The sequence below is a fragment of the Strix uralensis genome, chromosome 15 (assembly GCF_047716275.1).
Source record: "Strix uralensis isolate ZFMK-TIS-50842 chromosome 15, bStrUra1, whole genome shotgun sequence".
NCBI classification, from domain to species: domain Eukaryota; kingdom Metazoa; phylum Chordata; class Aves; order Strigiformes; family Strigidae; genus Strix; species Strix uralensis.
In genome coordinates, this window is record NC_133986.1 from 2273964 (window position 1) to 2297989 (window position 24026).

A 24026-nucleotide genomic window follows, 5' to 3' on the forward strand; every position below is an offset into this window, starting at 1 on the left:
TGGTAAGAGTCAGGTTGTGTTGTGTACCTGCTGGCACCGAGGGATGGCTAAGAGACATAGCATAGCTGGGTGCAAGTCAGAGCTTTCCATACGTTTGAAGGTACTCACCAGTTGGTGGAATTGTAAATAAATACAGTTCAGAAGGTCCTGCAGCTTGCCAAAGCATGCCTAAATACAAACGCTTTTTGGAAAAGGTTTGCAAGCTTTTATCTGACCTTAAGGTATCTACTCATTTCAGGTGGCCCAAAAAGGACCCATCCTACTGTGCCTGGAATTCCAGGTGGAACAAGAGCTGGGGCAGGTAAAATAGGGAGGATGATCGCTGAAGAAATCATGGAGATTCACAGGTGAGAGAAAATGGTATGAAGTTAGAGGAAAATCAGTATTGCTCTTTAAGAGGAAATTAAGGAAGTCTTTCTTCAAGCTGAATATGGAATAATACAGTTGTATTTTATAAGTAGACAGCTACAGCTACCTATTCAGAATACCTGAGGCAGAGTCCATTGTGAACGAACAAGAGTTACAGCCTCGCAGCTTTCTACTGTAAAAGACTAATGGAACTTTTTGTAATGGTGATAATTATCTGTTTACCAGAAACAGTAGTTAAAAAGAATAGCTAACAAGAAACAAATTTGTTTTCAGACTATTATTTTTCCAGTGACTTAAGTGGCACAACCTCCAAATGCCAAAGCTATTGACTACATGCCAAAAGAGCAACGTTTGTTTACATGTGATCCACTTCGCTCGGATGCTTTTAGAGTTGTCAGATATGTAAGATCAGCTTGTGCAGTTCTCCCACAGCTCTTCGAGCAAGGACACAATGATTGAGCTAGCTCTGCTCTCCCAGGGGCCGTCTGTCTAAAAGTCAAGATGTACATCTCTGGTTTAAACAAGTCGTCTTGTAGCACCCTTCAGGAAGGGGATGTGGTAATACGTAGCTGCTGCTCAGAACAGCCATCTCGTCTCTCACCTGTGTGAGCAGCTACTTTCAGTGAGTATCACTTAACTTCTGCTGGCTAACAATCACTGTTCTTCATGAATTTCCTCTTGGGAATTACTCCCTTTCCCATAGAAGTGGTCTTATCCAGCAGAAGTTTAGTGGCAGTAATTTAACAATACTGAGCTGCAATTCAGGAAAACATTCAGTCTATTTCAGTTGTGTTTCTGCTGCAGGCCAGAGACTAATTGTCTAAGGGAATGGCAGACCTACCAACTAAGGCTTCTTTCCTGTCTATAAGAATAGGAAGAAGGAGAGAAAATAAAGTGCCACACCGAGGCTGAACCAATGCTTTGAAACCTGACCATCCCTTTTAGTAGCTGTAAAACACTTAATTAGCCTCAGTGAGCGTATACCTCCCCGTGTTTTCATTTCATTTCAAGACCCTGGGTTAGTTCCAGTCCTTTTTCAGCAGCTGTTACTATTTTCCAAAGCTGCCTTCTGTTCAGCTTTCCCAGGGGAACTCTGCCAAGGATAAGATTCCCATTTCCATTGCTCTTCTCTAACTACCCCTCCTCCCTTTAGTCTAGAGATTTGTTGGTTCTACGGTTAATACATTATTCATTAATAATGATATTTGATCAAGCTATGGAAAATTACAGTGAAAAATGCTGCTTCAGACAGTTTAGAAAAAGTACTAACTATATCAAATGTCCAGTGTACTCCTGTAGCAGTGGCTCTCTTAAGGAGTCTAGGTTACTGTGACTGAGGTAGCTCCAATTCTTAGCTGGTCTAAATTGAAGTAAAATACAAAAAATGAGGTTTTCCTTAGTACCCAGGACCTTTTCCTTCTGGCTCTCTGTGAAGGCTGTACAGCAACAAATAAAGGGAGGAGGTAAAGCTTGCAGGTGGAGCTAGCTGGACAATTTACACACAACTGTTTATCTAGCTGCTAACAAAAATGGTGCTACTGCTGATTTGAGTAACACTGAAAAAGTGAGGAAATTACAAAAATTAACTTCATGCTTATAACACCTTATGTCACCTGATACTAAAGTCAGCACTTGAAACTCTTAAGTATCTGGCACCTGAATCCTAAAGTTGCTGGTAAATTCATTTCCTGTTTTACCCATATTTTAGGATAAGAGGATCGTCACCTTCTAGCTGTGGTTCAAGTCCACTGAACATTACCAGCACACCACCACCAGACACATCCTCCCCAGGAGGCAAGAAGGTAAGAACAAGCTTTGCAAACAGTCTTGTGGCAGCAGTGGTAAGCAACATGAGATCACACTTATAAAATTACACATGATATGAACTCCTCCTGGCTGCTGGGCTAAAAGTCTGACAGCAAGTCAAAGTATTCTGGTGGCTGAAATCCCTTTACAGTAGTCCCTAAAGTGCAGAGACCAGTACCTCTTATAAAAAAAGAAAAAATGAAAATCTGAAGAGCCAGGTGGATTTCAAAAGCTACCAGTGTTTAACAGAGCTGCAAGAAACAGCTCTCCTCCTATCCAGAAACTCTTTACCACCACATACTGGTGAACACTGGAAGTGCTGGTGCTTGAGCACTGACTGTGCTCGAATGAATCGCAACAGTTTTACTGTACAGCTGTAGCACAAAATGACAATTAGATGCTTTACTGTACCCTGACAGTTTATTTTTAAATCAAGAGCATGTACCATGCCTTGTTCTAAGATTGCTTGAGTAGCACTCACCTACCATTACCAACACTGAACCACCTGAACACTTGTACTGGCCGCATTTAAGTCATCTCATAAATTGCTGCTTATGGTAGTTACATTCGAGGCAAGAGCAGCACTTACCCAAATCCTTACTCTGTGCATTCAACACTGCCTCAGTCTTAATTTTTTTCCTCAGAAATTATGATGACTATATATAAGAATTGCTTGTACTGGAGCATATAGCTGACAGTAAATATTTCTGTCTATTCCTAGCTGTCTTTTGTTCTTGAAATAAAACTTGAAGTTGGAACAAACTGAGTTACAATTCTAGGAATAGTTATTCTTTCTCCTTCTGCCCTACAGTAATTCAACACCTACATATAGTAGGGGCTACTGTAATGGAATAAAGGAGGATATACATGGAGAGTGGGGTATTTCTAAGAGGGCACCCTCTCAATATTTCTCCTTGGTTAGAAGACTACATCTGCTAGAAACAACCCAAGTTCCAGCTGATGCTGCCCTCAAGAGGGGGGCTCACAAGTACTTACCTTCCAGTGTACACACAGCTGAGCAGGTCAAAACTCTGGTTCAAGTTGTTCAGCTATTCTCTTGCTATTTAAGAATCCCCAAGAAGGTTCCTCCATTTCTGGTGAGCTCTGGTGTACACAGTACTGCTGTGCTGCTCGTACCAAAAAATGGTTAGACTTACGCTGCAGGAGTAATGCTGAGCTCAGAGAGTCTGTCTCTGCCTGGGAGGATTATACTCTGAAAATAAAGGTTCATAGTGGACAGTACTTTACATATACTGTATTTGTCAATTCAAAAGCATTCTGTAGTTAGCTGTAATTACTATCACTGGCAGCTGGAACACTTACGAAGATAACCCACAGAAATCCCCTGAGGACTTTTTCTAGTACCTTTTCAGAAGTTACTTTCAGAAGTTTAGCATGTAGTACTGATCTCTTCCTTTCTGATGGTGATACACTGTCCACCTGACAGCTGCTTGATGGGCATAATACAGAGGGAGTAGCTCCTAATTTACAACTAGTATGATTAGCTAGCCTTTAAGTGTGGTGTCTGGGTTTTTTTTCCCAGAAGCCCATCTTCCCTATATTAAAAATCCCAATATAGGACTATTTAAGCCTTAATGCAATATGCTGGTTTATGGCTTCTGCTTTTTCTTTCAAGATTCTGAATGGTGGCACTCCAGACATTTCTTCAGCTGGGTTACTGTCTGGGCAAATCCAAGATAACTCTGGTTACCCCTATTCTGACAACTCCTCTATTCTTGGTAAGTGAAGTCATATGCTAATGTACTTCAATAAACACATACAGACAACTGTAACAAGATGGTTGTTTTTAGCAGTAATTTGCTTTCACCACCTGCAGGCTATAGCTGAGGCACAAAGCCCATAACCTACCACTCTGCCTAAAGAGTAGCCTGGCAGTCTATTTTGCTATCTTGTTTATAATTTTTTTTGGATAGTACCTGGAAGCTTCTCTTCTCTTGCTGAATCAGTGTGAATTAGCTGAACTCCTCACCTGCCTTTTGTGAATGCTTTTAAACTGAAGACACGATGTTGATCTAGACTTATTTTTTGAAGTATGGCATGTAAGGTCATCCTTATTAGGCATACTGGTCAGTGCTGAGGAGTGACCTAACCTTTGTCCTCTGACACCCAGGTAGTGGTGGTATCCCTGAAACCAGCAACCTGGGTATCAAACAGATCAATACTCCCAAAATAGTTCAGCCTGTTTAGCAAGTGAACAAAATAAACCTGAACTTCTGATAACTTCCTGCATTTATGCTTACAGGGGAGAACTCTCATATAGGCATTGACATGATTGACAACGATCAAGGATCCAGCAGCCCTAGCAATGACGAAGCAGCAATGGCAGTGATAATGAGCCTTCTTGAAGCAGATGCAGGTCTTGGTGGCCCTGTAGACTTCAGTGATTTGCCATGGCCCTTGTAAATGATGCACCTGGCTTCAACATCCAAATATCAAAGTGCATTTACTGGTGGAGTTCTACAGTCTGTGAAACTTGTTGGACTGAGCAGCTTTTATGTACAAATTTCATAAAAGCTGTATCAGAATGCAACTCATCCTACCATGTGTAACTTCAGACAAAGTGGAATAACCTGCTACAGTGTTCTGTGTTGATTTGGTTAGCTGTGTATAGCTTGCAATACTTGTATATTTTGGATTCTGTTGTTTGAAATTTTTTTTAAATCACTGTGCAACTCACTGGCATCAGTGGTAGCTTTTATATGCAAATGACCATTTCAGATGTATGGTGTGTTTTTACACTGCAAAACAGTCCCCATGTGGATATTTCTTATACTAATTGTACCATAAAGCTGTTTATTCTTTCTTGTAAGAATCCTTTACTATAAATATTGTTAAAGTGTAATGTATTAGACAGTTAAATATTTTTAAAATAAATGTTTCCCTTGTTCTAAGATGGAGCAATTACTTTGATAAATAAATTTGATAAAACCCTGCCGAAGGTGCATGCTAGAAGCAGTTGGTATTTATCATTTTGTTAGCCTTGGGGGAAAAGGGAGGAAAAACAATGCCTTAAAGACAAGATTTTGTCACTACTATAAATTTCTAGAGAAGCTATTACTTACTCCTAGATTCAGGTTTATACTAAGAAAAACACAACAGATAATATTTCCTAAAGAAATCTGGTAATGTCAGAGACTAAGTAGAAAAACAAGTGTTAACCATCCTTCCCTGAGGAAAGAAAAGCAACTACTTTCAAAATTCATCTGTATACTTCATCTCATTCACAGATAATTCAAACCCATTAAAATAATGGAAACTTTATTTGCATGAAAAACTTGTTTACAATCATTAATAAATGAAGAATGAACCATTTGCATTTTCCTATTTCATGACACTTATGAAAAAATGTATTAAATAAATATTTGTGAACAGATTAAGGTAAGGCAGAATTTAAGATAAAGCCCCTATCCCTTGTTCACAATTCTTGAACATGGCTCACGCTGCAAACAAGTGAAAAAATTCACTAAAGAACTTTAACAAGATGTTACATGGGTAATTGAATCATGTCCTCAATCCAAAAACCCAAGAGTAAGTAGTTTTGTGCTCAACCATATACAATAACTTTAAAAGGGTCAATCTATAAATAGTTTTACTCTGCACAGTTAATACTTTTGATAGAAGCACTTTGTTAGTATTGTGCAATACATTTATAAAAAATGGCTTCAAATTCCATTTATCAACCATGTAAAGTGCTACTATCAATCCCAATTCTGCATTCTAACCCTGTGTAACAATACTGATGTACACCTGCATCCCATTGGTTTTGATGGGCTTAAGAATGAGGACAGTCCAGCATACAAATCACCAATGTCACAAACCTACCGGTAAACACATACATGTATGTAACTGTAACCCCAGGATGGTTGATCTGTACTCTTTCAAAAACAATCAGGTACTCCCTTTGGTCTTTCAAAGGTCCGTACTGCAATATCCTAAACACTGTTACACAATGGAAAACACTGGAATTGCAGTGTAGTATGAGTTGAGTACAGAGTCACTTTAAAGTAGCATGCTTTTGTTTTAGTAAGAGTCTAGATCAGAGCGGTGGGTTCTGTCCCTCAGTATCCATCTCACTGTTATTAGGTGGAGGGTGAATAGGCAGAATATCCAGCTCGTCTACTTGGGGGGTAGGATGCATTACCACAAGCTGGTCCTGGGGTATATCTGCTGCTGCTGCTGCTAAATTGGTAATAGATTTGCTTTTCACACACTGAAAGTCAACATGCCGACTCTTTCCTTCCTCCTTCTCCCATGACATCCGAATAAACGGTCTTTGGACGTAGTTGTAAATCACCTCCGGCCTTCCACCCGGTCGCTTTTTCACTTTCTCTTTGTATGTAGGGTAACCTAAGAAACAGAGTACAGCAGAAGTTAACGTTTCCTGTACTGTTTAGTTGAGGGTTTTCTTTTACAAAAAGGCAGCGTAGTGAAGAGCAGCAGTTGTCACCATCAACATCCTGAATGGAAACAGATGCCATCGTGTTGTTCTTCATCATCTCTGTGCACAGAGAACACAGTCAGCAGTTCAACTACCAACCAAATCGTAAGCAAAGAGGCTACAGTGCTATCAATAATGAATATATTGTCTCCAGGTAACTCTTCCAAACTTCACAGGCAAAGCTAGCGGCTCCTTTCTCGAGCCGAAAGCAGCCGGCTGTTTCTAAAGCACTATGACCAGGACAGGAGGTCTCAGAAGCAGAGCACAGTGTCCCTCTGATCTGTGTTTAAGTTCCCAAGCAGAAGCCTAGCGCATTCCTCCCAGCTCCCCCAAATGATGAAGATACATCCTTTTAGACCAATTAGCAATTCTGGTTCTGCTGCATACAAGTCACCTCTCCCCCCTGCCTAAGCAATAATTTTCATTACTAGAAAGTTACATGGTATTACGGGGCACTAGGATTGAAGTTTAGTCAAACAGATGTTCTTTGTCTAAAATAAGAAGTGCCAGCAGAAATAATCTGGTATTAGCCAGCATTACACACAAACCCAGTTCTTGTTCAGCTGAATGGCATGCCAGTCTGAAGGCTCACACCTTGTTCAGCTGAATTTATTCACTTATTTTAGAAATCACAAGCAGTTAGAAGCATTTGCTTTTGGTTGGCAAATTACAAGCATAACTATAATAACTTGTGAGTGAACGACAGAAATCCTGCAAATTATAAAGGCTGGACTTTTGAATATTTGGGTCAACAATCAGAAGGAAAATGAAATGCAAAGAAACCCAGTTGTTACATTCACACTAAAAATCAAAGACTACTTAATGTAGTTGTCTCTTGCAAAGCCAGAGCTGAGATTTTATAGATCCACCTCCTAATTTACAAGATGTTTAGTTCAGATTAATATTTCTTTGCACTTCAATGATCCATTTGATAGTTTTGTATTTCCTGAAAGAAAATATCTACCTGCCACTTCACACAGAATTTTTCATTTCAAGCCCTGAAAATGACACCAGACCAAGAACAGAATACACAAAGCTGTAAAAATGCATCATTACTTCAAATAAAGTACAGAGAACATTTTATGTAAAAACTAAAGGGCAAATGAAATGAGATGCAGTCGTAACTCAGTAAAAGCCACCTAAGTTACTCTGCAAACAGTCTAGTGCCTAGATACATCTCGTAGACCAGTCCTGAGCCTATAATGGGGTTTTCTACCTGGACCAGTTGTTTACTGGGTACCACTCCCCCTCTGGCCATCGTATGAAAGACAATGCCAACCCTGACTTTTTCAACTGCAGAGACGATCATAAAAGGAGAGTTTTTTCCCCAAAGAGTCAGTGTGCAAGCAATGCTTCTCTTACCTTCAATGCCCAGTCGGATCTTCTTGAGCCCTCTTTCCTTCAGAACGGATTTGGCCACATCTCGATTTTCAATGTATTTGAAGAATCTATACAACTTTGTGCTGTAAATAACTAAAAATAGATTTTAATGAGGAAACACTATATTAAAAGATTAAACTTCTAGTCTTAACACACAAAGATTTATTTTTTTCACTGTTTTGCTTTACTTTTGTATTTCTATTTCAGAATATGGTGAAAGACTCGAGCTCCTGAGAAAAATGGCTAAAGGCACTGCGAAATGGGTTGGTTGTACACATCTGTTTCCCTATCAATTTAGTCTGTTTTACACACGAGTTTTTTTGGTAGATTTAGGAATGCAATAGGACAATTCACAGAGCAAACCACATTATATACTCCCAATGCCACCTCCACAAAAAAGACATCTCATTTTTTTTCCTGTTTGATGGAATTCCTGCAGACATTAGAAAATCTTTCCATTCTGCTTGCCATTATATAAGAGAGATCTGCAAATCAGTTTCAAGAAAACCCAGACTTCTGAAGCAGAACAAGAGGGATGCCTTTGAAATTTAGATTGTAGCACCTTAAAAGAAGGGACTGGGTTCCAATCCCATACAGCTGCAGAGATCCAAATCTACTGTTCATGAAAAGTATAAATGTAAAAGGCAGGTGTGTGCCTAACTAATTACTTAGGGTAGGGAGTATTTTTAATTGACATCTTTGAGACATAAAGGTCCTAGAGACCTGAGCCAATTGTGTTACTACATTACAACAGCCACATTTGGTCTATACTCACATCGAGCCTCCCTTCTTTAGGAAGAGCTGCAGGTTTGCATCCTCCAAAAATGTAAGGGGTTTTTTTTTGGCATTTTGTTTTTTTTAATTAAAAAAACCCCAACCAAAACTGTAATACCTTGAAGAGACTTCTAAGATTTTATACTACTGGAGTACAAAGAATATCTCAAGCTCCTACATGCCCCCACAAAACCCTGAATTTCAAGTTCACACACTGAAGGAATGTTTTCAGCTACAAGGACAGCACTGATGCTGTCCTTGCAGAGGGCACTCTGCTCACCAAACTGTTACACTTCCAAAATACTAAGACACTTCCCCCCCCTCCCCGAAAAAAAACCCTCTAGTTGTTCTCCCACAGTAAACGTGACTCCTACCCATTTTTCTCATCAAGCTCTTGCTGAAAAAGTATTTCCTTCTGCCTCATTGACTGACAATACCTTACTACAAAAAATTGCTTCTTTTTAGGTTAGATTTGAACATAAAATGCAACAGTATTTTGCTTCACAGAAGCATATAAGCAGAACTACCAAAACTAAGGGCTTTTTTGGTGAGGCATTAGGGATGTTGTAAAGACTTTGCTAACAGCACTTATGTACAAAATGGTTAAATCGGCACATTTACTGCTACCTCTACCAAAGCATGGCTTGGTGGAAACAAAATAAACTTACTTTGTGAATACTCCTCTCCCATTTGTGGAGGATACTCTTCATCCCAGTCAACAACATCATCGTCTGTCAGCACAACAATGTGGCACTCCCTCTCACCACTCTGGGCACTGGCAACCATCAATGGGAGAATCATTTCTTCTAGATAAAACTCAAATTGTTTGCGAGCACCATCATTTGACAATTCATGCATGAGAGCACCTGGAACAAAAGTTTAGGCATAGGCATATTTGAAAGCTTAGTAAAAAAATGAAGGCAGGAATAAGAAACAGCAGCAGTTATTTTGTAGTATTTACTGCAGAAAGCTTTGAAGACACTTAGTCTATTAGTTTGTATAAGATTAGAACTTTTTCAAATGTTTACCAGAAGCCACACCAGAAGTTCAAACTACTAGGACTGTCCTGCAGATATTAACATAATGTTGGGCAGACAGAGGAGTGACTTTGAGGAGTCCTCCTTCACGTTTTACCACTGCTAAACATTTGGTTATTATGTGTAAGACTCCCCTCGGGCTTCCTACAAGAAACACTGTTTAAGCCAGTTGCTGGAAGAGTAGAGCATGCAACCCACTTTCCATAAGCAGGAGCTTAATAACAAAGCCTCTCAAAACCCTCACAGCATGAGCTGCTAAATCCTTCTGCTACGGACAAAGTGCACCAGGAGCGTGACTCAGCAGGTGACAGACCGTGAGGTGGTGGCACTGCTGGTGAAGGCACAGGTGCCCCACACAGGTCTCACAGCTGGAATGCCACCGCTTGGCCCTGCACCAGGAGATCACAGGAACCAAAGGCACAGGCCAGCTCATTTAAACTTTGGCTAAAACTTTGACTGGAAGGAACAAGCTGAAGAGACACTACACACTGGTGTGGGAGATGACCATGATGCACCCTACACCACCAAAGCTGTGCTACTTTTGCTAGCAGCACAGCTTAATTCTCTTAAGCAAGGAGTTGAATAAATGACCCTCCCTGTCCTCTGCAAAAAAGATACCACTTAATGTTACTGTATCTGTACTGAAAATGCATCAGAGTTTAAGTATTCCACAGAGCTGACCACAGCAGCAAAATATGTAATATCAGATATTGAAATATCAGAAACATTATGTTTCAGAAGGTGTACATCCATTGTCTTTGGGGCTTTATTACATAAGAGATAAAAAAGGATGGATTTTGCTCACGTAGTGTCAGACACATTCCTTACCTCAATAAAGGATACAATTTAGAATTGCCCCCCCATATATTTGCTTAAGGTAGTCTGTATAATTCAAACTATTTTAATAAATTCTGTACTTACTGAGATCTCTGCATTTAATAGTACTATACTCAAAAGAGATACAGAGATAGTCACATGCTTCTCTCAATTCAGGAATGGATATCCCATCAGGACAGCGTATCACTCCAGTCTTGTAGTAATCCTACAGTAATGCAGCAAACAAAAAAGACAATGCACTTCAATATTCACTGACAGAAACATTTCATCATTTCATTTATGATGCTTTCTCCACAAGCAAGCTCCCTAAAATGTAAGAGAGCAACATAGGTTAAGCTTTGTGAATTTGATTGTCCTCAAATTTATCAGTTTTCTGAGCTGCTTTCAGAGCAGTGAGCTCTGGTTAAAATTGTTATTTAAGTGACAACTATTAATACTGATCATTTTGGTGCATGTATACTGTCTTTTATCTATACTTCACTCAGCTTTTGCTATTCTGATTCTGCTGACAAAGGTGTATGGCAGCTCTGCTTGCCTGTGTAGATAGGAAATACGTAAGGGGTCATTTTCCTCAGACTGGAGTTTGCTTTGCTCCCCTTACCTGCGGTAAGTTAACTTCCAGTAGTCTGTTTCATTTAATTTCAGCACAAGAAAGGCTGAATATATCTGAACTAGGTGAACTAGATTCATAGAAGATGAACAAATTTCTCCCAGGCAGTATTTTTTTGGTTCATTTCATGTGTGTTTTCTCCCTCCCTGATTGTCACACACACATCTACAAAACCTAGGGGTGTTTTCATATCAAGTGCTTTTCCCCTTTAGAGAACAATATAGAAAAACAACATTTATTCCATCCACAAAGTCCAGATACGCAAGTACCGCTAAATCAAGAAGTTATGCCTCTTAATACTCATAGTGCTTGTCCTAATAGTACTTGCCCTTGAAAACTCACCAGAATAGCACGAAACACAGTGGAACCAATCCCTTCAGCAACTTCATACTCTCCTTTTTCATTAGGACGTGTAAAGTTATGTTCTCGGCCTGATCCAAACATCCTGCTCAAGAATAAAAGTAACCTGGTTAGAATTCCTTACCATTTTTTTTTGGTAAATCTGAAAAGTAAAATGTCAAAAATTGTACTGAAATGGCAGTGAAAAAAGAGTCTATTCTACCTTGTATGTATGTACACTGTTCAGTTGGGTTTATGTTTAGTAAGACTACTAGAAAATAGGAAGCAGTAACTCAGCAAAGTCTAGTTTTACTCTTCAATCTTAACTTGACAGTATCTTTTGATCAAAACAAAAGTTAGACCAGGCCATTTCCTGCCATTGCCAAAGGTGTGGGGGGGAACCCGAAATTAGTCGCCTTTGGCATCTGTGGGGTAAAATAGCAGAAGAACAGGTTTTCTTGTGGAATTCACATTATCTAATGACATTTGAGTTTAAGAAACAGAATTTAGTGTTCAAGTACATGCAACTCACCTCAGTTTCATTTAAAAGACTTAGTTAATTCAAAAGTTAAAATAACATTCTGATAGAAGATACCTGCATTTAGGGGTAGCATGTACAGCATATTTCTCCCCCCAACAGGATGCAAGGAAAGTTAGACTAAGGAGAAAACTACAAGTCCCAAACAGTATTTGACTTTTTAAAATACACCACTGATACACAATTATTGGGGGCCCCCAATACAAGAAGGGTATAAATCTGCTCAGGCAGGTCCAGAGAAGGCCACAAAGATGATCAGGGGGCTGGAGCACTTTCTCTGTGAGGACAGGCTGAGAGAGTTGGGGGTGTTCAGCTGGAGAAGAGAAGGCTCTGGGGAGACCTTACAGTGGCCTTCCAGTACTTAAAGAGGCTACAGGAAAGATGGGGGGGGACTCTGTATCAGGGAGTGTAGGGATAGAATGAGGGGCAATGGCTTTAAACTGAAAGAGGGTAGATTTAGATTAGATACAAGGCAGAAATTCTCCCCTGTGAGGGTGTTGAGGCCCTGGCACAGGTTGCCCAGAGACGCTGTGGCTGCCCCCTCCCTGGAAGGGTTCAAGGCCAGGTTGGACGGGGCTTTGGGCAACCTGGGCTAGTGGGAGGTGTCCCTGCCCATGGCAGGGGGGTTGGAACTAGAGGACCTTTAAGGTGCCTTCCAACCCAAACCATTCTAAGAATGTATGAGTTACACCCTATGCTTACAAAAAGTATTGCCATCTACTCTTTATTTGCAAATATACTCTGATGGCAAAGATTTGCTCTCATACACACAACCCAAAGAAACAGCATGGGTGTACTGTGTGCATTTATAATGGAGAACAAAGTAACTTCTTCCACTTAATGACTGGACATGTGTTTCCTGACCACTCTTCAAGACAAGAAATATTTAGGAAAAAGTCACTCTAACAGGATATAGGCTTAAGGCAAATAATACAGCCTTATTATGGCTACTTTTACCTCCCAGAACATATTAGCTAAGCTGTTCCTGTTCAGTGTCCTGTGAAATGACATTGGGGGAAAGTAGGTTTATAAATAACTTGTGTTTTAGAGCAGTATTTCCGTATCTTTATTAGCCTACTTTTGAATTAGCCTAAGATATAATAAGCTTGTTCCTTGAACCAATCCCAAAGGGAGAATAACTCAGCACATACACACAAAAAAAATGTAGTGCATTGGCCAGCATCACTTACTCTGAGGCTGGGCATGGAAAAGGAAACTATTTCACCACATAACTTCACACTGGTACACTCCCTGTTTGTTAGTCTGGATATTGACACGTATACACGTATGCATGTATTGTACAAATGCCTTACATCAATGATTTAATTCTATTATTACTTCTATTTATTCCCCTTTACAGTTTACACAGAGAAGCATTTTTTGCTTTCTCTGGAACTCTTCCCTGACTTTTCACAAAATAGGGAACCCAAGGTACTATTTATCCCTCACAGCGGTGATCTAAACAAAGCAGAAATTGTTTAATCATATTTATTACCTGTACCTTGGCAAATAGCTTTATATAGATATGTATTTTAAGTATTTTAATGAAAAAGCTGAATCCCAAGTGGCACATTTCTTTCTTGCCACAAGTTCGTAAGTGGTGCTCTCTACATTTGGACAATGTAAAACCTGCCAGCATTTGAGCAAGTATACACTCTCTTCCCACCAAGTCAACATGTTAAATATGTTGCTCACTATAGTTTCTATAGAAAATACTACACACATATTGTGGACTTTCGTTTAACGATTGACCATTTTGAACGTTCAGTCTCTTTGCTGAGAGGCTCTGATCTGTTATACTGATAATCTATTTGACATTGCCCTGTCCAAAAAGCATTTCAGAAGATAAATGTTCTGAGCTTGAGTGTTGGCAGGGTAGGCCCATTAAGCAAAATAAATTCCTTCAAGGTTTTCCTCCTTGCTATTTTCAAAGAGACTATCTATACTCACTACTTTGTTTTATGAAGCAGCTAGCTTTAAAAAAAAAAACAACAAGAGATAGAATGAGGCAGATTGAATACAGAAGCAAGGCCCAGCAAGATGGAAGGAAATGAGCACATCATGAAATGTTAATTTACTTATGAACTCTCTTGTCTCTAGGTAATAGACATCTATCGGCAGCTCTGCCAAATACAGAGGAGAACTTACATCTGACTTTTACCTTTGCAAACTGGTAATATTAAATGTTAGCAGATCAGCTGTAGCAATATAAGTTCAATAACTATTTAAACAGTTTTAATATCTACAAAGCAATTATGGCTCTCTTCTACAGTTAGAGATTAAAACAAAAAACAAGATACAAACCTGCCCAACATTGTATTAGGTTGTGCAGTAAAGATAGAAGGATCTACAACAAATCTGGTGTTATCCACTATGAGTGTTACTCGTTCAGAAGTTCTTAAATTTCGAGCTCCCTCTTTTCCATTTTCATATACAAATACCATTTCCCCACCAGCCTTGCAGCTCCCATCTGAACTTGACTGGCTACTGTTTCTGCTGCTGTTCCCCATGCTAACAACAGAACCGTTAGGGGAAGTCTTCTGAGGACGAGGGCTGCTTGGTCGAGATGAACTGTGATCTTTTTCTCGATCTTATGTGGGGACAAGATGGAAGGAGAAAAAAAAACAGGAAAGGAATTATAGATTTACATGAGCTCTATGCACTTTATGCCTTTCCAGGCACAAAACCTGGCAACTTGATACATTAAGTATGAACTCTTTCAATTAAATCTATTCTAGTTAAAGAAACCTTCAAAAAATAACTGTCCATACATGAGATTCTGAAGTTTCTACCACTTCGGCAAAGCCATCTCACCTCCCCAAAGCCTTTACAACAAAAATTTAGCATTCTAGTACTGAAAAAGCAACTCAATATAATGTAGAAGCTATGCATCACAGTTGGTGTTTATTGCTGTATTTCAAACAAACAAAGTTTTGTCACCAAAAGAGAAGTGTTTCCTATATTTCTAAATACCTAAACCCTACCAAGTAAAGGGGAAGTGTTTAGTCAATTATGTTATTAGAAAAATTAGATTGCTCTTGTGATTTACACTAAATAAGAACATCATGTAGGAATACACACTGCAGACTGAAGAAAAAGTTACGACCTATCACGAAAGGGTAGTCCCAGCCCAGGACACATGCAAAAAATCTGCATGTTGTGACATCAACAAATAATGTTTTTTATTGTACTCTTTTAACAAAATGGTAATTAAATTTAAGAATTTTAATCCTGAAATGCTATAGATCTGAACACACCAGAATGATACTGTCTTGTTGGTGAAGTAACATTCCTGATGCATGGAGTGAGCTGAGATTCTGCTCTTTCATGGGATGAGTCACGAGATCTGTCACTCGATCTGCGTCTGTCCCTTGATCTCTCATGTCCACCACTTGCACCATGGAGGCTCATTTTTGTGTAGTCTATTCCTTTAGCAATACGAGATGAGGTGCTGAAAACACAAATAAGAGAAACATTTAGCATTTCAAAATTTCAGAAACGTTATACATTTGAATTTTAAAGGCACTCACACTCCACACACACATTCTGAAGATTAGTCTTTTCCATACAGCCTGATCAGTTGAGCCTGCCCATGAACCTGTATTCACAGAAATCCCTTCCAGAACAGGTAAGTCAAATAGAACCGAGCATCTAATTTTGATGCTTACTGTTAAATTAAACGTTCTAATCAAACCACAAAATTAAAAGTTAGGGGTCATTTTTCCAGTGAAACCTGTTTTGGAAAACCCTTCTCAGAGCACAGGCTTTTAGTACCGACTGCACTCTTTTCAGCAACTTGTCCTTTACAAAGGTGGTCAGCCTTACACTAGTGGATACATCAAGACACACCAGCCAAGGGTTTATTTCTGGGCATTCTTTTTAAAATTTTCAGTTACTCTTAGAAGGAACAATAGTAAGCCACCACAACCCAGACAGCAAACATATGAACTGTATTATTAAAGCCAAGACCTACAACACTGTCAGTAACAAGTAGGATATTTGTTCTAAACTAGCAAATCTTAATGTAACAATTTAAGATTTTTTTTTTAGATTAAATTATGTTACATTCCTTAAATTAAGTTACTGATTACATTTTGAAATTATTAAACCTAGCAACAAAACCAGTCAGTTTCAAGATCCAGTACTCCCAGAAACTATCTAAAAATTAAATATCAAATTGCAACAGCTACTGTTGAATTTTACTAAAAATACTTATGCTTTTTATTTGTACTCTTTAAAACAGAATTTTTTACATCAGGACAGCACAGACAAATCTGTGTCCTTGCACCCCACTGGTATTCCTAAATCTATTCCTTTGCTATTTGCCTTTCAAGTGTGGGCATGACAACACTCCTTATTTATGGGTTTAACTGAAGAACTTTCCAAAAGCCTCAGGTACTGGATAACTGAGACAGACATCTCCACAGCTACAAGGTCTGACAGACAAAGAAGGGTCATAATTTCCCACAGGAGCCTCAGTGCCCCACTTGCTCGCAGCCTGCAAATCCCACAGCTTTTACCAAGAGACCTTAAATATGACTGCTAGGAATGCCATAGGATTCAGTAACACAAAGAGGTAAGAATAACAGCCTAGCTAAGAAAAGCACAACAAATTTTAAAAGCATGAACTGTACAAGTAAATTGAGCAGAATGTTCTCTTTCTTAGAAGTAACAAGGGAAAAAAAAATTAAAGACTATTCAAAAAAGTAAACATCTAGCATGACATGTTTCAGCTTCAGGTTTCAGTGACTGGTAAGAAGAGCTTCAATCAGGACAAAAAGACTATGATAGATCTTATGCAGTTTACATTGGCACAAAATGAGTATTAGCACAATGCAAAGAATAAGAAATATATCTCTCAGCTAAGGAACACAAGCTTCTCCCCACCCCATTTAAATGAGGGAAGGATCTTGTATCTCATAAAGCAGAAGTTTGGTGCAGAGAGAATCTACTGCAATACTGTTTCCTGCCAAGCTTAAAATATGCTGCAATAAGACATGCATCTTTAGGATGTGAAGTCAGCCAAAGGTCTATTGAATAAGGTGAAAGAACTGCAAGCCTTGCTTACAGCTGGAAATGTTCAGATTTATAGTCCAAGAATAAAGATGATCCAACCATTTTCATTAAAAGGAAATAGAATTTTCTTCAGGCCTTCCACTGCAATCTGAACATATTAAGATATATAGCATTTCAGCATGGCTAACGTGTCTCTTTATTGTTTTACTCCTCTATTAGAGAAAGATAAATTTTGTATTATGAAAGTGAAGTGTGCAAAAGTTTGCAAGAGTGAGATCTGCAAAGCTCCCTTTCAAGAACATCAACAATTTAGGAAAACCTTTGCATCTTTTCTTCCATATATATATATATATATGCACATACAAAACACAATTACTTTATTAGGTACAAAATATGCCCACAAATTATCAGAAATGTGGATTACAGCCTATAATTAAAATCTAACCTGAAACCAAAGTCTGACCCCTGTTTATATATGATATTCATTACTACTACAGCTAAACTTCCCAAGAAATGGTCAAACTTTTAAAAAACCCCCACCTCTATCTCACCTGTGTGTTTACATTTGTGCATCACGGTATAACCAACCATCCCACAAAGGGGGGGTGGGTGTGGGTGTGTATGTGCGTGTGTGTGCGGAGTACTCAAACACGTACATAGCAGTCCTGTGACAAAATATCTCAGCAAATCCTAATAAAGCCCCATGTGATCAGGCCTTTGTTAAAACAGTGCCTTGATCCTAGCCCAGATAATATTTCTAACCATGCTGTGAGAAACCAGAGTTTTGCAGGTGCCACATTTTATAGTATTGAAATGTATGACTCACTGTTTCTCAATAGCTAAAGTACTTTAGTTGCTTTAAATAAGGGTAACACAGTAGAAAATGAAACTGAACCACTGTAAGGATATGCAGGCTTATCACGCATTTTGGCAGAGCAGACATGAATTACCCTTTAACAGAGAAGGCAATTAAAATGCGATTCTTAATCCAGAAAACCATCTAGAGCCACATTACCCTCTAAGCAGTGATTCAGAGTTCACACTGAAGTAGGGCAAACCCTAGTTAATAATCTCTTTACAGGAGTTGAGAAAAAACAGGTGCTACAGGAAGTAACACTGACTCAGCTGGCATCATACTTCCTCCTTAGTCACGTCTGAATAAAGGACTAAACACGCTGGGCACGACTGTTTCAGCTATACCTTCCCCATATGGGAACTGGGGCTACTTCTGCCTTGGTTCACACAGCCAGCAAGACCAGGAGGAGGGGGCAGCGTGCACGGATTTACGTGCCTCCTGCTGCCAGCCACATCCGTCCCTTCGGAGCACAGGCACACGAGCCATCAATTCAGCATGGCACACTATGAAAGAGGAAGAGGTCGCCAGCTGGAGAAGGACAGGATACTTAAATATTAAAACAATTGTTTCTGAAACAGATAGATTAGTAAATAATCTCAAAGAGCTGTTCAAAGTGCAGCTGGCCACACCATTCATTTGCTTGCTTCCATGTTGTACTTTTCTCCCTGTAACATACAGATGAATGCTAACTGTGAGACTGGCATGTTACCCATTAGCCAGAAGATGCAAGCCAGAATCGTAAGATTTCTGAGAATTCAAGCAGTTTGGCTTGAGGCAGCACCATCTGAATCATGAATCTTCACTCATCTTAGTAACAGTCATCTAAAATGTCAATCTTAAATCTCATCACTGTTGAGTCACAATACACAAAAAAAATAAATGTATTTCTTTGATCCGTTGCATGTATACCTGACAAAATCTGGAGTTCCATCTGACAGCATGTGTACTCAGATAAATACCCACTGATATACAACTTTGCTCTACAATAAACAAGACAACAAAATTGAGTTCCAATCTGAACAAAGAGAAAATAAAGAGGTGGAATCTAGCACATGGGAAGAGACAGTCACTGGCTTTACCCTGCAACATTTGGCTAGGAAAAACTGTGTCACGGAGCTACTCTATCAGTTAGTCTGGATAAAGAGCTACATCTGTGGACAGTACATATGAAAGACCACCTGTGGCTTCTATTTTCCTGTAAAGAGGCTTTAGAAGAAGTTGCAAGTGTTCAAAAAAATGAAGACATCAGAACTACCGAATGATTTTGATTTTTTTGATAGAAGGACTTAATAATACCATTTTTTCCCTGCTAACAAAGCCATTGGGGACAGGAGGTTGCTTCCACAGGGAAATGCAAAAACTCTTCACTCCATACCAGCAGTGTGCAGAACTTTAATTACACATCTGTCCCCAGCGACACAGGCAAGCCAAACTGGCATTCACTAGGGAGTTCCTGAGTTGTGTCGATGCAGCTACCTACCCACACCTATGGAAAAAAGCAGCTTTTTTGTCACTGACTGACAAAAGCAAAGCTGCCCCATTTGCAAGAACAGGCAAACTGTTAGGCAGTATTGTGGTTCACAGAAGCATTCTGCAGACCAGATAAAACACCAGTACTTCCCAAACAGCAGAAAACTGCTGATAATTAAAAGTGCCAGGAAGCCGCTGGTCTCATGCGGCACCTGGCTGCCGTACTAGATTAATCTGTAATTTCAGCCTACAACAGTCAGTGGTGCTCTGCACAGTGCATGACTTCAGTCCTCCAAGAAAGTCATTACAGTTTCAGATTTCTATCTCACTCTGAAGAGACCTATTTGCAATGTCAACTTTCAATTAATTTCCCAGTCAAGGACCACCAGCTGCACACCGTACTGTAGAAGCCATGGGCAATGACTGAGGCACAACACCAGCCCATAAGCAAAATTTCCTCCTGTGTGCTTAATAACATAGAGCATTTAATTTAAAACTGTAAAAGAGAAAAAGTACCCCAACATTTTAAACACACAGCCTCAGTCCCGGGTGAGGGGGGGACATGACACCAAACCAACAACCCTATAAATATTGGTATATTTAGACAATCTTCATAAATTCAACATACAGGTTTTCCTGGCTCCAAAGGAACATTGGGACACTAGCACTGCACCCATTCAAGAACTTTAAGTCAGTGATAGATTTTTTTTTCCCCTCAGTCAGGGATCAAGGAAGGTCTGCCTTTGTAAAGGGAAGAGGCATTTTCTTTAAAAGCAGTTGCCTCACAAAGGAAACCAAATAAGCTCAAGGCTGTACTTAAGCAAACCTATTTAATATAATGTAAAGGAGGAAAGAGAGTACCATCAAAATGGCACACTTGTCATACTGGTATGCTTCCCATTTTTGCAGTAAGGGAAGAGCTGTTTTTAAAAAATATAAATGCTCTTCAATTTAACGATGCTTTGCAGTCATCTGTGGAAGGAGAGCTTCAGTTTGTCTTTATACATAACAACATATTGCTCTGAATATATTACTAATGATTAAAAGAAGTCATTAAACTGAATTAATTGAAGTCATTAAACTGAATTAATTATACTGCCAAAACAATTAGCATGTATTCCAATACAAAAACTTCATGTGCATCCTACTGAATACTGCCAACAAACATATTTGTTTTATAAAACTGGCTCTTGTCTACACAGAATTATGGTGCTAAACTAATATACTTATTACCCCCCAAACCTTATCTAAATGTTAAGGATGCCGCAGTGGAATATTAACCAAGACTTTTACCCTTTTTCTCCCCCTTTATCTTCTAAAACTTATATTAACTAACTCAAAATACAAACTTAGATCCAATCCTTTCCTAGGATAAGTCACATAATCAACACTTGTAGAATAGAGATATAGAGCTTTATCTATACACTAAGTTACAGATACAATGCTATAAGGCTTTAGAAGAAATCAAATCTATTCTGCTCCCATTGCTAGGACTTACACAATGACAATGCTTATGCCCCTCTTCCTCCCCCTGAAGTCTGTTCTTTGTCAGCAGACATTTCAATTGACCAGTGCACACAAAGGACAGTACTTTTCCTCATTCTTCTCCTTAATAATGCCCACAGATTATTCCTGTTAACAGATACGCACCTTCCTCTTGTATCTATCACGGAGGAAACACAAAAGCATGGAAATAATTTTGAAATCAGAGCACAAAGGAATTCTGTTCCTTCCAAGAAAGCAGCTTTGAAAGCCAGATCAGCATCCTTTGGCATTACTTGTTAAGTTCAGCATATTTGATATTTCCATCATTTCTTCAGTAGTTCACTGCACCATCAGCGAGCCTTACTTTTTCCTCCATCATCTTCCCCTCAAGGATAAGAGATTGTGGCTATACAGTCCATTAAGTGTTCAAAGACGCAAACCCCTCTAGATATTAATTCAATTCAATTTCTCACAGTCACTGACTCAGCCATGCGTAGTGCAATACTGACGTCTGACCTCGCAGCCTCCTGTGAGCTGAATTCATACTTGCCGTTTCCCCATCTCTAAGCAGCCATTGGGTACCGCGACTGACAGGCAGGGTGGGGAGCGTGCGAGAGGAGAGCTGCTCGGTACCCTGCCAAGTACCATCTGCGAAGCTATTCTAGTCCTGCCAGCTTGTCAGGTTTCAACACACAAACACCACATCTGAAAAGGGTATTGCTAACTTTCTCTTGTCACATCTCTCATTTGTGTTCGTGATCATTCAAGATAGACAAATCCATGCAAGTTTCAGGGAACAGTTAATTTGTTCCTGTAAAGTCTGCCTGGATTAATACCTAAAATGAATTCACCTTCGACCGAGTTCATAAGCAGGTACAGCAATAGCCTTTTGAGAACAAGGCAGCACAGCCTCCATTTTTTAACTACAAACATCCCTTTTCCAGCAAGTCTATGCCATGAAAAATGTACTATGCTTTGTGACAATCTAAACACTAGTATATAATTACACTCATCAGTATGTTTACTGATCAGAAATCATTTCGCCAAGTCCTGAGGTAGTGCACCTTCACATCAATAGGTCATCAAATGCTTGACAACAAGTCAAGCCCACTGAGGACAAAAAGCAACAAAGCCAATTAAGACACATGTCAGGATAACATTTTCTGAAGGTTTTTTCTTTGGGGGAGGATAAGTAAGCGTTATGCTACAGTTTTTTCTAAATCATTCTTTTTAGAATGTCTGTAGGCTGGTTTAAGGAGCCACAATACACTGGAGGAATAGTTTAAAAGCAAGACTTATAATAAATAAAAATCAAGATGTCATAAGCAGTAGAGTGGAAGTTAAAATATGATGAAAGCTGAAGGAATAAGGGAGATTGTTCAGCAAAAGACTGCAGCTATAAAGAGGAAGTCAGTAAGAAAAACAAGAGACTTGCAATTAGAAAGGCAGGAGAGCACTGCCATTCTAGACTGAAGAGTCAGCACTTCAGACATGGAAGGAAAATTTCTGCTCACACAACTACAATTACCCAAGCCAGTGAAGTTTCTCCTAGTTTTAGGGTCTTGTGAGGGTTCACTCAACCACCTTCCCCATGCCCAAAGGGTAGAATAACCATCACAGTCTTCTAAGACTTTTCTTTCCTTCAAAATAAGCCATGGAAGACATGGCTATAATAAGATATACAGAAAACATGCTGGGAAAACCTTAGGCACTTTTTTGCCTCCAATAGAACAGTCCCACAGCAGCAAAAAAAGTACAAGCACACCCAGGTTCTTTCAGCACTGGCTACCTATATGGGGTCTTTTCTCCACAGCATAATTAGCACTTTTTGTTCTCCTTTACTCCTATTTCAGGTAGAAAGAACATGCCATGGACAGATTAGCTCCTGATTTCCACAAAACTACCCCTCAGGCCAGGACATGCACCCATCAAAATCTTGTAGAAGCACAATGCATCAGTCGAACTTAACTTGGGGCTCCACCACCAGTCAGAAAGCCCTCGGAAAGAATTCTCTCTGCTTAATTTGGGGGGTGTTACATGATCTTCCCTCAGCTCAACACAGCAACTCTGTGAACACTTTCCTGCTCCAAAATTCTTAAATAATCACGTAATTTTGGTCTTCAGTGAGCTCTCTCCACGATGAGTAATATATTTCTTAGTAATTCAGTTCCATTTCAGGATGGAAACAACAAAAAATCTCATGAGTGTTTAGCTGCCAAAGGGATTTTTCAAGCAGTGAAAAATTAACCTTTAGATAGGTACACGTTCACACCTTATCACTTCTGCCAAGCTCCCCAAATACACGACCTACATAAAAGAACACTGGTTGCCTTTTATTTGTATAGCAATTCCTATACCATTTTTAAAACAGGATGTTAGGTAAAAATCAAAGTTTAAGAAACTCAGAAGCACATTCTCCTTGGAACTGGAAAGTACCTCCACGTATTAAAAACTGGCTTCAGAGTTCAAAAGAACTGGGTCCAAACAGTTACCAAACCTGTATCTAGCCATTATAGTTTCTTCTCTCAGAGCAGAACAGAGCAGACAGCAATGCAGAAAAGAGTCGTCCATAAAAATTCAAAGGCATAATAGTTCTGAGCATAATCACTTCACCTCTAAAGTACTTTGTGTCTTAATTAAAAGCCAGGGTCTGATTGAGTTTTGCATGATGCCAAAGTATACCAAAAATAATAACTAATGATATCTGGAAAAGGTCATTTGTGCGCTGAAGAAGTTCAAGAGGATTTAGCGTTTGCTTTTGCAGAGAAAGTCACTAAGTTTTCCTTCTCAACGGTGTTCACAAACTGCCATTTCAGAAATGAAGGATGTCAAAAATCAAGAGGAAAAAAAACACCAAAGAACTGTTTAAGATCACTCACTATACTTTAGATACCTTATAAAAAATTGGTAGATTGATGCTTTTAAAAGCCATCACTGAGTGCAGCCCATTTACCTAGATTCCAAGAACACCTCTTCCCAGCCCATCTTAGTTTCTTCTGATGGCTTTACATTCTAGTGCCAACAAAATCTAGATGAAGAGATCCTGATCT

At 39.3% G+C, this 24026-nt stretch overlaps 2 protein-coding genes across 26 annotated transcripts in view; one reads left to right on the top strand and one right to left on the bottom strand.

The window, feature by feature from the left end:
• Positions 1 to 5087, top strand: part of BMAL1 (basic helix-loop-helix ARNT like 1) — a 52357-nt gene extending 47270 nt beyond the window's left edge. For all 11 annotated transcript variants that reach the window (XM_074884974.1, XM_074884979.1, XM_074884973.1 and 8 more), the window contains 4 exons: positions 239 to 347; positions 2078 to 2171; positions 3812 to 3914; positions 4439 to 5087. In XM_074884974.1, coding sequence (XP_074741075.1) covers positions 239 to 347; positions 2078 to 2171; positions 3812 to 3914; positions 4439 to 4599 — 467 coding nt within the window. In that variant the 3' untranslated portion in view covers positions 4600 to 5087. The remainder of the gene's footprint in view (positions 1 to 238; positions 348 to 2077; positions 2172 to 3811; positions 3915 to 4438) is intronic.
• A 350-nt stretch (positions 5088 to 5437) lies between these two features.
• BTBD10 (BTB domain containing 10) overlaps positions 5438 to 24026 on the bottom strand; it is a 30145-nt gene continuing 11556 nt past the window's right edge. For 14 of the 15 annotated variants that reach the window (XM_074884994.1, XM_074885000.1, XM_074884998.1 and 11 more), the window contains 7 exons: positions 15407 to 15600; positions 14454 to 14739; positions 11615 to 11717; positions 10747 to 10867; positions 9457 to 9654; positions 7997 to 8107; positions 5438 to 6543 (listed from right to left, as the gene is read on the bottom strand). In XM_074884994.1, coding sequence (XP_074741095.1) covers positions 6233 to 6543; positions 7997 to 8107; positions 9457 to 9654; positions 10747 to 10867; positions 11615 to 11717; positions 14454 to 14739; positions 15407 to 15600 — 1324 coding nt within the window. In that variant the 3' untranslated portion in view covers positions 5438 to 6232. Of the gene's footprint in view, positions 6544 to 7996; positions 8108 to 9456; positions 9655 to 10746; positions 10868 to 11614; positions 11718 to 14453; positions 14740 to 15406; positions 15601 to 21141; positions 21419 to 24026 lie in introns of those variants that run through there. The other variant, XM_074884985.1, reaches the window with a different exon arrangement.